The sequence below is a fragment of the Saimiri boliviensis genome, chromosome 14, assembly GCF_048565385.1.
Source record: "Saimiri boliviensis isolate mSaiBol1 chromosome 14, mSaiBol1.pri, whole genome shotgun sequence".
Taxonomy (NCBI): Eukaryota; Metazoa; Chordata; class Mammalia; order Primates; family Cebidae; genus Saimiri; species Saimiri boliviensis.
In genome coordinates this window covers 32456561-32471127 of record NC_133462.1, presented here as the reverse complement: position 1 = coordinate 32471127, position 14567 = coordinate 32456561, and the positions used below count along the sequence as shown (strand labels likewise).

The following is a 14567-nucleotide window of genomic DNA, read 5'->3' as shown; positions in this document are numbered from 1 at the left end:
AAGTTGTGTGTGTGTGTGTGTATGTGTGTGTGTGAAAAGTAAATACTTACATAATGCTTACTGGCTGTTAGCCACAGTGCTAAGCACTTTATTCAACCTTCGGTGATGATAGATAACCTTTGGTGATAGGTATATATACTATCTACAGAGGTCACATAGATATGTTATCTAGAGAGCATATATATATCACATAGATATGCTATCTAGATATCATATATATATACGATATCTAGATATATATATATGGCATATATGTATCACATAGATATGTTACCTTCCAGTAACATGACAGAGTCTCACTCTGACGCCCAGGCTGGAGTGTAGTGGTACAATATTGGCTCACTGCAACCTCTGCCTCCTGGGTTCAAGCAATTCTCTGCCTTAGCCCCCCAGTAGCTGGAATTACAGCCTCCTGCCACCAGGCCTGGCTAACTTTTGTATTTTTCGTAGAGATAGGGTTTCTCCTAATTGGCCAGGCTGGTCTTGAGCTCCTGATTTTGTGATCCATCCTCCTCGGCCTCCCAAAGCGCTGGGATTACAGGCGTGAGCCACGGCGCCAGGCCGATGATGGGATCTTTCTCAAGGAGTCAGGATTCCAACGCGCTTGGGCCAAGTTCCAAAGGAAAGCTTTCCATCCTACTCCTCCCTCCCCCACCTCTGGAATTCCACCTTCCTTCTGGCGCCCATCGCTATGGTGACCGGCGCGCTCTCAGTTCACTCACTCTACAGGCCAGGAAAGAGTTGCGTGTCTTTGGGGTCCCCTCCGCTCCGCGTAGGGGTCCCAGGCCAGGCCGAGGGACCAAGCAGGGACCATGCCCGTGTTGGCACCCCCGGCTGATCGCAGCCAGGACGCACGCATTGGGGCCCCAGCATGGCGCGAGGAAGTGCAGGCCATGGCGAGGACCGCGCACATTCTGACCGACCGCTGCGGGCAGGAGGCGGTGACCATGTGGCAGCCCAAGGACACCGTGCTGGACCCGAACCTGGCGCACCACCTCGGCCGCGCCGCCTACATCCAGCCCTGGCGCTTCCGCGTGGAGATGCTCAAAGGTGGCGGCACCGCGGAGAAGCCGCCGCCCGGCGAGGGCGTCACGCTGTGGAAGGGCAAGATGAAGCCTCCGGCTTGGTATGCCCGCCTGCCGCTGCCCCTGCACCGCCAAGCGCGCGCCCTGCAGACCGCCGAGATGGTGCACGCGCACGCGCGTGGAGCGCGCCTCACCGCCGCCCGCCTCGGCCGCGCTCAGCACCAGATTAACGGGCGGGTGCGACAACTGCTGCGCCAGCGCGAGGTCACCGACCACAGGCTCAGCGAAGTGCGCAAGGGTCTGCTTATTAACCAGCAGAGCGTCAAGCTGCGGGGCTACAGGCCCAAGTCTGAGAAGGTGGGACCTTCCCCCGCAACCCCAGCCTAATTGCAAAGACAGAGGCCTCCGCTATGCGGTGTTCAGCCTCAGAAAAACCCATTCCATACTTTGGGAGGCCAAGGCTGGTAGATCACCTAAGGTCGGGAGTTCGAGACCAGCCTGACCAACATGGTCTCTGCTAAAAATACAAAATTAGCCTGGTGGCACATGCCTGTAAAATCTTAGCTACTCGGGAGGCTGAGGTAGGATAATCGCTTGAACCCGGGAGGCGCAGGTTGCAGTGAGCCGAGATCGCGCCATCGCACTCCAGCCTGGGCAACAAGAGCAAAACTCGTTGAAAAAAAAAAAAGAAAAAGAGCTGTTCCATAGAGAAAATACCCAACTCCAGTGAATAAGAGGCAAGAAGATGAGGGCCAGGTGCAGCAGCTCATGCCTGTAATCCCAGCACTTTGGGAGGCCTAAGTGGGAGGATCGCTTAGGGCCAGGCCTTGCAGGCTAAAGTGAGCTATGATGACACCCCTGTGCTCCAGCCTCGGTGACAGAGTGAGAACCTGTCTCTATCAAAAATTTTAAAAAGTTAGCTGGGTGTGGTGGTGCACACCTGTAATTCCAGCACTTTTCGGCAGGAGACAGGAGGATCGCCTGAGGCCAGAAGCTGGAGCCCAGCCTGAGCAACATAGTGAGACCCCCGTCTCTACAAAAAATAATAATAATTATTATTATTAATGGTTCAGTGTGGTGGCATGCACTTATGGTCCTAGTTACTTGGAGGCTGAGGCAGGAGGATTGCTTGAGCCTGAGTTTGAGGCTGCAGTGTGCTATAATCAGGCCAACTGCAATCCAGTCTGGGCAACATAGTGAGATCCCATCTCTCCAAAACTTGGGGGGACATTAGCCAGGTGCGGTAGTTTGTGCTTGCAATCCCAGCACTTCAGGAGGCCAAGGCAGGAGGATTACTTGAGACCAGGAGGTTGAGGCCAGCCTGAGCAACACAGTGAGCCCCTGTCTGTACCAAAGTTTAAAAAACAATACCCAGGCATGGTGGTGCATGCCTCTAGTCCCAGCTACTTGGGAGGCTGAGTCAGGAGGACTGTTTGAGCTCAGGAGTTCAAGGCTGCAGAGATCTATGATAGGGCCACTACACTTCAGCCTGGGAGACAGTGATACTCAAAAACAAACAAAAAAAAGATGATGGAGATAGGCCCAAGAAGAGATGCTTAATTCCCTAAGACCCAAAGAGTGAGACCTGCCCAAGGAGCTGAGATGCTCAGCTTCCCTCTCCCAAAGGAGAAAATTATCCAAATCTCTCAGTCAGGGAGGGAGGGTGCAGCCCCTGATTCAGACTCCATGAAAATCTCTCCCAAAATAAAACCCACAACCCTCAGCCCAGGCCTAAAATTATCCACCCAGATCCCAGGCCCAGAGGGTAAGACCCTTCCAGAGGTGTGAGACCCTTATGCCCAGTCCTAGTGAAAACACACTCCCAATTCCCAGCTGAGGAGAGCAGCTGAGAAGAGGTCCCAACACAGGTGAAACTCCCCCCAATATGTGAAATAAGACCCAGATCCCCTAGCTTAAAGAAGTGAAAATCCCTCCTCAGGCCTCATCTGTGGAGAAAGGAAGAAGTCCTCCCTAGAGAGTGAGACTTCAGACTCCCAATCCTCACACTCAAAAGTTAAGCCCCCATCCAGGGAGAAAGGGTGAGACCTCTAGTGGTGAAATCCTCCCTCTAACGTGAAACCCCAAATCCCCACCCCAAAAAGTACGAAAATTCCAGCCTCCCAGGGGAGAGATGAGACCCCATCCACAGAATGGGATTTCTACCCCCAGCCCCCAGATTCAAATATTAAGACTTTAAAAAGGTAAACTCTCATTATCCCTATGATATGATCCCTCCACCTGTAGCCAGGGAGAGGAGATAAGACCATCACTGGGGAAGTGGTGCCCAGCTCCCAGCCTCAGGGGGTGAGAGCCCTCCCCCAACTTGAGACACCCTCATCTCAGCCCCCTGGGCTCCTATCTGTAAAGGAGAGAAGCCCCCAGCACCATGCTCCAGAGGGCAAGACCCGCCCCCTCCCCGCCAAGTGAGAGAACCCTCTGAAAGGATCAAACCTTCTCAGAGAGTGAGATGCCCTGCCCAAAGGATGTCTTCATCCTTCAAACTTCATCTTTCAAACTCAGAGTTTATGATGCTGGCAAACCCTCTACGACCCTGGAAAGAGAAATCTCTTCCCAGCCCTTTCCCAAGGATGTGAGGGATTCTCTCTTTGTTTTCTAGGTCCCTGACAAGGCTGATAGCATGCTTACATGGGAGAAGGAGGAGCTGAAAAGCATGAAGAGGAAAATGGAGAGAGATATGGAAAAATCAGAGGTCCTACTCAAGGTTAGGGGTGCCTGGGGACAGATTACGGGGGCTGGAGGGGGATCCTTGGCTACCTAATGGGGACTGTCACAATAGCAATTCCTTCAAGCCACACTGACCAGATATTCACTGCATTTCATTTCATGAAATGGAAGTGAGGCCATGGGAAATGAAGGTTGGTCTCAGAATAACAGTGAACACTCACTCTGTACCATACCCTGTGCAGTCATTGAATCCACTCCTTAAGACTCTCCTGTGAAGTAGAAACTATGATCCCCTCATTAGCGAGGGGGAAACTGAGACTCAGAGAGAGATGACCTCACCCAATAAGCAAAGCCGTCAATGACAGCACTGTGGTTTCAGCCCAGGTGACTGGAGTCTAGCTCTTTGCACTCTAACATGTGCTCCAGCTCCAGGCAGACTTCATCTCTCGATGCATCCTTCGTGCTTGCAATGAGAACTTCTTCATGAGGGCACAAATGAAGGAGGGGAGCAGCCAGACATCAGGGGGCCTTTGGGACCTGTTAGGATTTGCTGACAACCTGTGGGTGCTTTTGACTCGTCCATTTGGTAAATGCTAATCTGGTACCTGCTTCCCAGACGCCGGGCTTTGCATTGTGGTTAAAGTGGTGACTGGGAAAGAACTAGCCTTGCCCTTGAAGAGTTAGCATTCTAGAGGCATCCAGAGAAAAGAGAGGCTGGGAATTGTTTGTTTCCGATTGTTGGATTGAACTGTCAAGTCTTATTGTTGTTGAACTTTCCTTGCTTTTATATAGAGAGCGCGCTTCAGCTAGACTGCATTTAAACAGGCATTGGATCTTGAAGGCAGAGGCAGTACTAAATTATATTTCACGTAGCAACGCTCAGTAAGGATGTGTTGACCTGGGGGTGGGGAGGAGAGGAGAAGAAGGGACAGGCTGGGGGCACGGGGGTTTGGACGAGGCAGGAGTCTCAGGCTGGTGAAACGCTGTCCGTGGTGCTGAACTAGAATAGGGCGTATCTTCTGACCACTGTCGTATTCCTTTAAATATGGTGATTCTTGAAATACCCTTCCAAGATGTCTGAGGCAGAGAAGGGAGAAGGCCTTGCGATGGACCTGGGAGCGAAGGGCTATTAAGAGGGAAATGCCCGTAATCCCGGTAGTTTGGGAGGCCAAGGCAGCAGGATTGTTTGAGGCTGGAAGTTCAAGACCAACCTGGGCAACACAGCAGGGCCCCATATTTATTAAAAAATAAAAATAAAACTAGCCAAGCACAATTGCACGTGCCTTTAGTTCCTATTCATGAGGCTTAGGGAGGAGGATAGCTTGAGCCCAGGAGTTCAAGGCTGCAGTGAGCCATGATCACACCACTGCACTCCACCTTGGGTGAGACCCTATCTCTGAAAGAGAGAGAGAGGTGGGAAAGGACAGATGTAGACAGAGACAAAGACAGACTGCTGAGAGAACCTGGTCTGAATATTGCTGGAGAAAAATGCTTACCACCAATCAGATTTGTTTCAATTTAAAATCATGAAGTCAAACCTCAAACTGGCACTCAGACCTTTCCCAGAGATCTTGCCTTAAGTCTCTAACAGACTTTCTGACCTCCTGGGCAAGTGATTTCATACCTTCTCTTCCTTCAGGCCTCTCCAACTCCCTGTGCCTTCCTTGCTCTACAGTGATCTTAATGCACAAAAACCACCAAAGGGAAGTTTTTTCATTTTTCCTCTGTCAATTCTATAATTCCACCCTTCTCCTGCATCATCCACATTTCCTTCTCTCTTGGCTCATTCTCACCAGAGAACAAAGAGAGAGTAATTATTTCATGGGTACGGATCTGTTTGGGATGGTGAAAAAGTTCTAGAGATAAATTGCAATCCAGCCTGGAAGACAGAGAAAGATTCTATGTAAATGAATGAAAGAATGAGGGAAGGAATAGAACAGGTAAAACTAATATCCAAGTCAGCTTATCGGAGGGGATGGTTGCACAAGATCACGAATACAGTTAATCCCACTAAACTGTACACTTAATAAGATTAAAATGGCAAAATGTTACGTTATATATATTTTTACTAAAATAAAAAGCCCACCTCTCTTGATCTACATGCACCTCTAGATACTTATTTTCCTTGTTCACTGGATATAATCTGCATGTGTCAACTTGCTCATGCTGACTCCGGGCAGGTTCCTCAGCTAGACTGCATTTAAACAAGCATTGGACCTTGAAGGCATATACAGTACTAAATTATAGTTCACGTAGCAAAGCTCAGTCGGGATGTGTCGGGTGGGGTGGAGGAGAGAAGAAGAAACAGGCTGGGGGTGTAGGGTATGGACGAGGTAGGAGACTCAGGGGTTGGTGGAATGCTGTCCGTGGTGCTGAACTGGACGGCTGTCCTTTTTTTCGTTAGAGATGGAGTCTTGCTCTGTTACCCAGGCTGGAATGCAGTGGCGCAAGCTCCACTCACTGCAACCTCCACCTCCCAGATTCAAGCAATTCTCCTGCCTCAGCCTCCCAAGTAGCTGGGATTATGGGCACCCACGCTCAGCAAACCACGCTTGGCTAACTTTTGTATTTTTAGTAGAGACAGGGTTTCACCATGTTGGCCAGGCTGGTCTCGAACTCCTGACCTTGTGATCTAACCGCCTTGGCCTCCTAAAATGCAAGGATTACAAGCATGAGTCACCACACCCAGCCTGGAAAGCTGTCTTGCTGGTCACTGTATTCCCGCCACCTGGCACATCTCCTGGCATCAGTAGAGGTTTAATGAATATTTGAATTCATGAACAAAAGACTTTTAAGTCCACTTTTTAAACAAATCAATAAATCCCAAATATGTCATATTCCGAGAAAGAAGCTGGACATAAGGTGTACACACTGTAGGATTCCATTTATATGAATTTTTAGATTCAGCAAGGTTTTTCTTCAAGGGACAGTGAGTAAATGCTTTCAGCCTTGTATGCTGTGCAGTTTCTGTCATAACTACTCAACTTGGCCAGTGTGCCATGAAAACAACCAGAAATGACATGCACATGAATGAGCATGGCTGTGTTTCAATGAAATTTTACTTACAAAAACAGGTCACCCATCCATAGGATGGAAGTTTATCAGCTCCTTAAGATCAGGCAAAACACAGCTGGGCACAGTGGCTCACATCTGTTATCCCAGCACTTTGGGAGTCCCAAGTGGGTTGCTTGAGGCCAGAAGTTTGAGGCTGGCATTTGAGGCCAGCCTGGGCAACATAGCAAGATACCATCTCTACAAAAAAAATTTTTTTTTAATAGCTGGACATGGTAACATGCCCCTGTAGTCCTAGCTATTTAGGAGGCTGAGGTGGGAGGATCTCTTGAGCCCAGGAGTTCAGGGCCACAGTGAGCCAGGATCATGCTGCTGCAATCCAGCCTGGAAGACAGAGCAAGATTCTGTATAAATGAAGGAAGGAAGGAAGGAAGGAGGGAAAGAAGGAAGGACTAGAACAGATAAAACTGATCTCTAGGTCAGCTTACTGGTGGGGGTTAGGGAGGGAGAGAGGGAAGGGGAGCCAGAGAAATGTATGGGATGATGGAAATATTTTCTATCTTGATGAAGAGTGTTTATAAGGGTATATACGTGTGCAAATGACTTGCTTTGATATAACTCTCAAATAACTGCAAATATTAAAGGAATATGATATGTTTCATTTTGTTGTGGAGGAAGTAAGATTTGGACGTGGGTGGGGCACTGTCCAGATGAGATAGAGCCTGGGGGGAGGGGGAACTCAGAGAACAGCAGAAGTCTCTTAATATTGATCAGAGGAGAGGAAGGGAGACTTCAAGGCTAGTGGTGGGGATGGGATGAGCGCCCATTGAGAATCAAGGGGGTGACACAGGATGACCAAGATGTGGGTTAGTGGGTGCCAGCTCTCCATGTTACAATATGGGTATAGTGAATGCCAGCTTTCCATGTTACAATGTGGGTATAGTGAGTGCCAGCTCTCCATGTTACAGTGGGGAAATGGATGAGACAGGCTGCTTTCTCAGGGTGCCAGAGCAGAGCTGGGCACAGAAACCAACCAGTGAACACCCAGCACAGGGAAGCTGTTGCTGTCTTTTACTTCCCCCCTCAACCCACCCCAAAGAGTCACTGAAGGCCTCTGAACTGGGTGAGGGGGTAGGAGATGGCTGAGCTTCAACTTGGAAATTGCTTCTTTCCAAGAACTTCAAAAAGAGCTGGAAAGGGGCCAGGTGTGATGGCTCACACCTGTAATTTCAACACTTTGGGAGGCTGAGGCAGGAGGATCACTGGAGTCCCAGAATTTAAGGCCAGCCTAAGCAACATAGCAAGACCCTGTCTCATTAAAAACAAACAAATAAAAAACAGAAAAGGGTCAAGAATGAAGTGAGGAAGGAAACCAGCTTCTCAGAACCAATCCATATCCCAGCACTTTGGGAGGTCAAGCTGGGTGAATCACCTGAGGTCAGGAGTTCAAGACCAGCCTGGCCAGCATAGCAAAACCCTGTCTCTACTAAAAAATTAAAAAATTAGCTGGATGTGGTAGCACATGCCTGTAATCCTAGCTACTCAGGAGACCGAAGCAGGAGAATCTTTTGAACCAGGGAGATGGAGGTTGCGGTGAGCCGAGATCACACCATTGCATGATCTGTCTGGAAGTGAGCAGACTCAGTTTTACCTTGCTGTTATGCACAGTGTCATAAATAGAAGACAACTTTGTGAATAAAAAAGTGATCTTAAGACATTTCCTTAGCTGGGCATGGCAGCTCATGCCTGTATTTCCAGCACTTTTAGAGGCCAAGATGGGTGAATCACTTGAGCCCAGGAGTTTGAGACCAGCCTGGCAACATAGTAAAACCTCATCTCTATAAAAAAAAAATAGCCAGTGTGGTGGCACATGTCTGTGTCCCAGCCACTTGGGAGGCTAAGATGGGAGGATTGCTTGAGCCCAGGATGTCAAGGCTGTGAGCTGTGATCATGCCACTGCACTCCAGCCTGGGAGACTGAGTGAGACCCTATCTCAAAAAAAAATGTGTGTGTGTGTGTGTGTGTGTGTGTGTGTGTGCATATATATTTATTTATATAAAATTTCCCTAGATTACCTGACATCCAAGTAAACACTCATCACCTGGGAAAACGTAAGCAAAATTGCCTGACCTTTGACTCTTATTTCCACTTTCCCAACCCTTAACACACCATCCCTTCTCTAAAAGCCACATTTGAAGGAATATCTGTCAGCACCACTAACTCATCCGTGTGTTTATCTGTAGTGGCTATTGAGGAAACCATACCGTTCATGGTTTTTTGTTTGGTTGTTGTTGTTTTTGACACAGGGTCTCACTCTCTTGCCTAGGCCAGAGTGCAGTGGTGCAATCATGGCTCGCTGCAGCCTCAACCTCCCAGGCTCAGGTGATCCTCCCACCTCAGCCTCTTGAGTAGCTGGGATCACAGACGTGAATCACCATGCCTAGCTAATTTTTTTTGCATTTTTCGTAGAGACGGAGTTTCACCATGTGGCCCAGGCTGGTCTCGAACTCCTAGGCTCAAACAGTCCTCCCACCTTGGCCTCCCAAAGTACTGGGATTATAGCCATGAGCCACCGTGCCCAGGCTGAATGCGGTGATTTTGTTTTACATTGTATTCATATATCAAAACATCAAGTTGTACACCATAAATAAATATAATTTTTATTTGTGAATTATACCTCAATAAAGCTGGGAAAAATTAAGTGGAAAAGAACAGATTTTAAATAATCTTACCACAAAAAATGATAGATATGTGGGGCATGGATACGTTAATTAGCTTGATATCATCCTTCCACATTGCATACACAAATCAAAGCATCACATTGCATGCCATAAATATACACAGCTGTTTTTCAATTAAAAACAAAACTTTAAGTAAAAATAATAAAGTAAACCTTGAGGGATGGTTCAATGTGAGTCGAAGGAAGAAAAAATTATTTTTCATAAGATAAAGACATACCTCTCCTAAAAAAGATTTTATGAAAGAAAATATTTCTCCAGAAGATTGGGGAAATGAATTAAATCTAAAAATATTTCCAGGTCAGGCACAGAGGCTCATGACTGTAATCCTAGCACTTTGGGAGGCTGAGGCAGGATTGCTTGAGCCTAGGAGTTTGAGACCAGCCTAGACAACATAGTGACATCCTGTCTTTACAAACAAAATAAAAAATACAAATTAGCTGTTTCAGGAGAATGAAGCGAGAGGATCACTTGAGCCCAGGAGGTTAAGGCTGCAGTGAGTTATGACTGCACCACTGCAACACAACCTAGAGTGAGACTGTCTCAAAAGGAATGGATATCTATCTATCTATCTATCTATCTATCTATCTATCTATCTCTCCATATTTACTTATGAATATATATATATATTCATAAGTAAAAGCCTTTACTAGTATCAAAAAAAATTAGGCACATTGCCTCATGCCTGTAATTCCAACACTTCAGAAGGTCAGAGCAGGAGAATAGCTTGAAGCCAGGAGTTCAAGACCAACCTGGACAACATAGCCAGACTCCTTTTCTTAAAAAAGTTTTAAAAATAGCAGGGCATGGTGGTTTACACCTGTAGTCCCGGCTACTCAGGAGGCTTAGGCAGGGGGATCACTTGAGCCCAGCGTGTTGAGGCTGTAGTGCGCTATGGTGGCACCACTGCACTCCAGCCTGGATGAGAGAGCAAGATTTTGTCTCTTAAAAAAAAAAAAGAGGGTCAGTTTCCGTTCAGAGGTAGAGATGCTTTATAGACTATAAGGCTCAAGCCTACAGCAAATGAAAGCAAAGAAATCACTTTCATCCAGTGAACCTCCCAGTTCACTCTGCCTTCTCATCCTCCCTACCCCACCCAGACCCTGGCCTCCTGCCGAGACACCCTGGCCTTCTGCTTCAAGGAACGGCTCCAAGCCGTGGACCTGATGAACCAGCCTCTGGACAAGGTTCTGGAGCAGGCCGGACGCCACTCATGGGTGAACCTCTCCCGGGCCCCCACCCCACGCACACAGGGTCAAAAAACGCCTCCTTCAGACCCTGTGGGCACCTATACCCCAGGTAGGAGTTCACCTATACCCCAGGTAGGAGGACTTCACTGTACTGGGTAGCATTGGTGCCCACCCAGACCTCCTTGACTGTCAGTGCAACCCCTCGCCCACTTAGCTGTCCCCTTCCTGGGAAATAGCCCTACAGCGAATGGGAGGGCTGAAAACTTATCTTGCTGACACGTGTCGTCACTCAGCTTTTCCCCCTGCGCTCTCCTGCCCACACTTGCGTGAAGACTCAGTCGCTCACAGGCTCTGCTTCTAAGGAAATCAACCCAAGATGCTACTTACACTATCCCCCGCGCCCCTTGGACTTTCAATCCCTCAATAAAGCCCCCTTGCCCAGGGCCCACCACCACCTGAGAATAGAGAGTGGGACAGGGGTTCTGGGAACCGAGGGCTTGGTGCCCCCACGTGCGTCCTGGGCATTTTGCAGAGTGCGCCGCAGCGCTAAACGAAGCCAAGCGGTTGTTGGTCGAGTCCAAGGACACCTTGGTGGAAATGGCAAAGAACGAGGCGGACGTCGGGAAGCAACACCTGCAGATAAGTGATCGCGTGTGCGCCGCGCTGGCGCAGAAGGCAAGCGAGACCTTGGAGCTGAAGGTGAGCGCATTCCCGGCGGCTGCGGGCAAGAGTGGGACCTGAGAGGAGAGGGGGACGGGGAGCCAGCGTGATCCCCCTGCAATACCCTGCCCCCAGGAAAGATTAAATATGACGTTAGGACTGATGAGGGGGACTATCCACCGGTGCACGAAATACAAGCAAGAGATGGACACCACCTGCGGCCTCATCAAGGTACACTTCGGCCGAGAGCCTTCGCGGGCCGAGGCGGGGTGTCGGCGGGCGGAGGCTGCTTTTCAGTGCTCGGCACACCACTTTCCACCAGGGTCCTCTGTGGAAAGGTCACCTGGAGACTGGAGAAAAGCTGGACAGACCCCTGGTTCGCATGTACCAGAGACACGTGGGCACCCAACTCCCCGAGGCTGCGCGCCTCGCACAGGTAAACTCCTTCCGCATACCCCTCTAGGCACGGCCCCGCCAATGGTAAGCCTCCTTCTTCAAGCACACCTGGACCAGGTAAGACCCCCCCCCACACACACACCCAAGTCGGCCTGTCCTTCAACTCCTGCCACGAAGTGGGGTAGGGGGGCTTCAGTACCCACACCTGGCTCAAATAAGTCCCCTCAACCCCTGTCCTTCCTGCTCACATACACCCTCACTGTCCCTCTCTGCCCTTAGTCTCTCTAACCTGCAAAATAAGGAGCATGTCAACACCCACTTCAAATGGTGGTGGTGAGGACTGATGAGTTCAAGCATGAAAGGCATGTAGCATGGTGCCTGCATAGAATACCCTCAAAGCACCCAGGTTGTTGTAGTTATTATTACTAGAGATGGAGTCTCACTCTGTTGCCCAGGCTGGAGTGCAGTGGTGCGATCTCGGCTCGCTGCAATCTCTGCCTCCTGGGTTCCTGCAATCTCTGCCTCCTGGGTTCAAGCCATTCTTCTGCCTCAGCCTCCAGAGTAGCTGGGACTACAGGCATGTGTCACCACGCCTGGCTAATTTTTGTATTTTTAGTAGAGACAGAGTTTCGCTATGTTGGCCAGACTGGTCTTGAACTCCTGACCTCAGGTGATCCACCCCTCTCGACCTCCCAAAGTGCTGGGATTACAGGCGTGAGCCACTGCGCTTGGCCCTGAGCTGTTATTAAGCACCCCTCCTAAGGAGGCTCCTTCCTACACACCTTGACAAGATGCATTCCCCTCCCTCCGCACGCCCTGTCTCGGTTTTAATTTTTTCTCCAGGCACACCCGGCCCACCAAGATGTGTTCCCCTCCTTAGCTGTGTTCCTTACACACGCACCTGGCACAGGTGTGCCTGCCCACCCCAAGTAACTCCCTGCCCTCGGCTCTGGCTCACCGGTGTGCCTTGCGCCCTCTCCAGGGCACCAATAAGGTGCAGCGCCACATCACGCATGTGGAAAAGAACCTGGACGAGCTGCTGGCCACGCACAGGAACCTCACCTGGGGCCTCAACTGCAAGAACATCGGGCTTGAGGTGGACCACAGCGTGGTGCGCCTGCGTCTGCGCCAGCGGAACCCGCGCGTTTGCTACGAGCAGGCGCAGCGCCTGGTTAAGTACTGGGACCCGTCCTCACCGCCGCCGCCGCGCAGCAAAAGCAGCGCAGACCCCTAGTCACCCCAGTGTCCCCCGCCCCAGCCGGCTGGTTGGTTGCTGGCGGGAACCTCGGAGAGCAGAAACAGCCCGATGGCCCTCCCTCTCCCCTGAAGCACCCTCCCTCCAAGCGCCCCTCTAGGAGAATTATAATTAAAAATAACAATAATTATCATGTATTAGGCACCTACTGTATATCAACCACTTACCCGAGGACACGATATGGGCAGCATATCCTGGTAGTTAACAAGATGGATTTGGGTGCCAGCGGGCTGGGATTTAAATCCCAGCTTCCCTGTTTCAAGCTGTGTAGCCTTGGGCAAGTCACTGTCCCTCTCTGGCCTTGGTCTTTCCAACCTGTAAAATGAGGAGCACTACAGCACCGACTTCAAATGGTGATTGTAGGTGGGGTGCGGTCGCTCATGCCTGTAATCTCAGCACTTTGGGAGGCCGAGGTGGGCGGATCACCTGAGGTCAAGAGTTCAAGACCAGCCTGGCCACCATGGTGAAACCCCATCTCTACTAAAAACATAAAAATTAGCCAGGTTTGGTGCTGTGAGCCTGTAATCCCAGCTACTAGGGAGGCTGAGACAGGAGAATCGCTTGAACCCAGAAGGTGGAGGTTGCAGTGAGCTGCAATAGACCACTGCGCTCCAGCCTGGGTGACAAGAGTGAGACTGTCTCAAAAAAAAAAAAAAAAAAAAAAAAAAGAAAAAGAAAAGAAAAAGAAGTGGTGGCTGTGAGGACAGGTGAGTTTATGTATGAAAGGCCTGTAGTATGGGGTCTGTATAGTATATCCTCAAGGCAGCTGAGCTGTTATTATTAGCATCTGCATTCTACAGTTGAGGAAACTGAGGCACAGAGAGGTTGTGTAGCTTGCCCAAGGTCACACAGGAGGTAGCAAAGCTCAAGAGCCTGCACTCTAAGCAAAACTTCTAGGAGCTCTACTCTGTCCTACCCCGGCAGGGTCTGGTCCTGAGCCTGGCACTGAGAATATAAAGCAATGAGCAGGGCTGATGGGGTCCCCGCCCTCAGGGAGGTCACAGGTTGATCCAGTGCAGCTAACATCATCCGTCTGGGTATGGCTCTGGTTCAGGTCCTCCTAGGTATTCTGGTAGCCTCTTGGACACTCTGTCATCACAGGAGCCCTCATGCGGAACTGTGATTATCATCTGCTTTTCCCAGAAAGATCCAGGGTGCTGCGCACATACAGAAGGAACATTCATTACAGCTACAGATATCTCCTAAGCAACTGCATTGTGTCAAAGGCTGTGCTAGGTGCCAAGAATACAGCATGAATGTGTCCCTCCATTATGGAGCTCACAGTGCATATGCCAGGAATGGCTCTGACACATGTTGGTGTCTTTCTGGCAGAGCCAGCCAATCGTTTGGACCCAAGCACCAACATTTTGCAGAGAAGAAAATGAAGCTCATTCTCCTTCTCATTTTCCCAGGGTTACACAGACAGAGATGGGTAAAGCAGGATATGAACCTGTTTTTCTCCACATTTCACACAAGGACCAGGATCTGAATGAGTCTCCAAAACAGCAGAATGGAGACTGAGTAAATTATGGCCATTGGACAGAAAAATGCATGGGCAAAAAAAAAAAAAATGCATGTTGAGGCACAGATGGCTCTCAAGTGAGTC

At 49.6% G+C, this 14567-nt stretch overlaps 1 protein-coding gene across 1 annotated transcript; it reads left to right on the top strand.

Moving 5' to 3' along the window:
- The first annotated feature begins 711 nt into the window (after positions 1-711).
- On the top strand, positions 712-13098 carry TEKTL1 (tektin like 1). The gene is made up of 7 exons (XM_010329549.3): positions 712-1382; positions 3643-3747; positions 10561-10759; positions 11183-11349; positions 11446-11541; positions 11633-11746; positions 12689-13098. The coding sequence occupies exons 1-7, from the start codon at positions 813-815 to the stop codon at positions 12938-12940; spliced, it is 1503 nt and encodes a 500-aa protein (XP_010327851.2). The 5' UTR covers positions 712-812; the 3' UTR covers positions 12941-13098.
- The last annotated feature ends 1469 nt before the right edge of the window (positions 13099-14567 follow it).

What these genes read in the sequence shown, in the direction of transcription:
- TEKTL1 (XM_010329549.3), top strand. Translation starts at nt 813, where the DNA reads ATGCCCGTGTTGGCACCCCCGGCTGATCGCAGCCAGGACGCACGCATT. An exon ending in ACAGGCCCAAGTCTGAGAAG is followed by an intron (nt 1,383 to 3,642) that starts GTGGGACCTTCC and finishes TTTGTTTTCTAG; the next exon opens with GTCCCTGACAAGGCTGATAG. An exon ending in AATCAGAGGTCCTACTCAAG is followed by an intron (nt 3,748 to 10,560) that starts GTTAGGGGTGCC and finishes TACCCCACCCAG; the next exon opens with ACCCTGGCCTCCTGCCGAGA.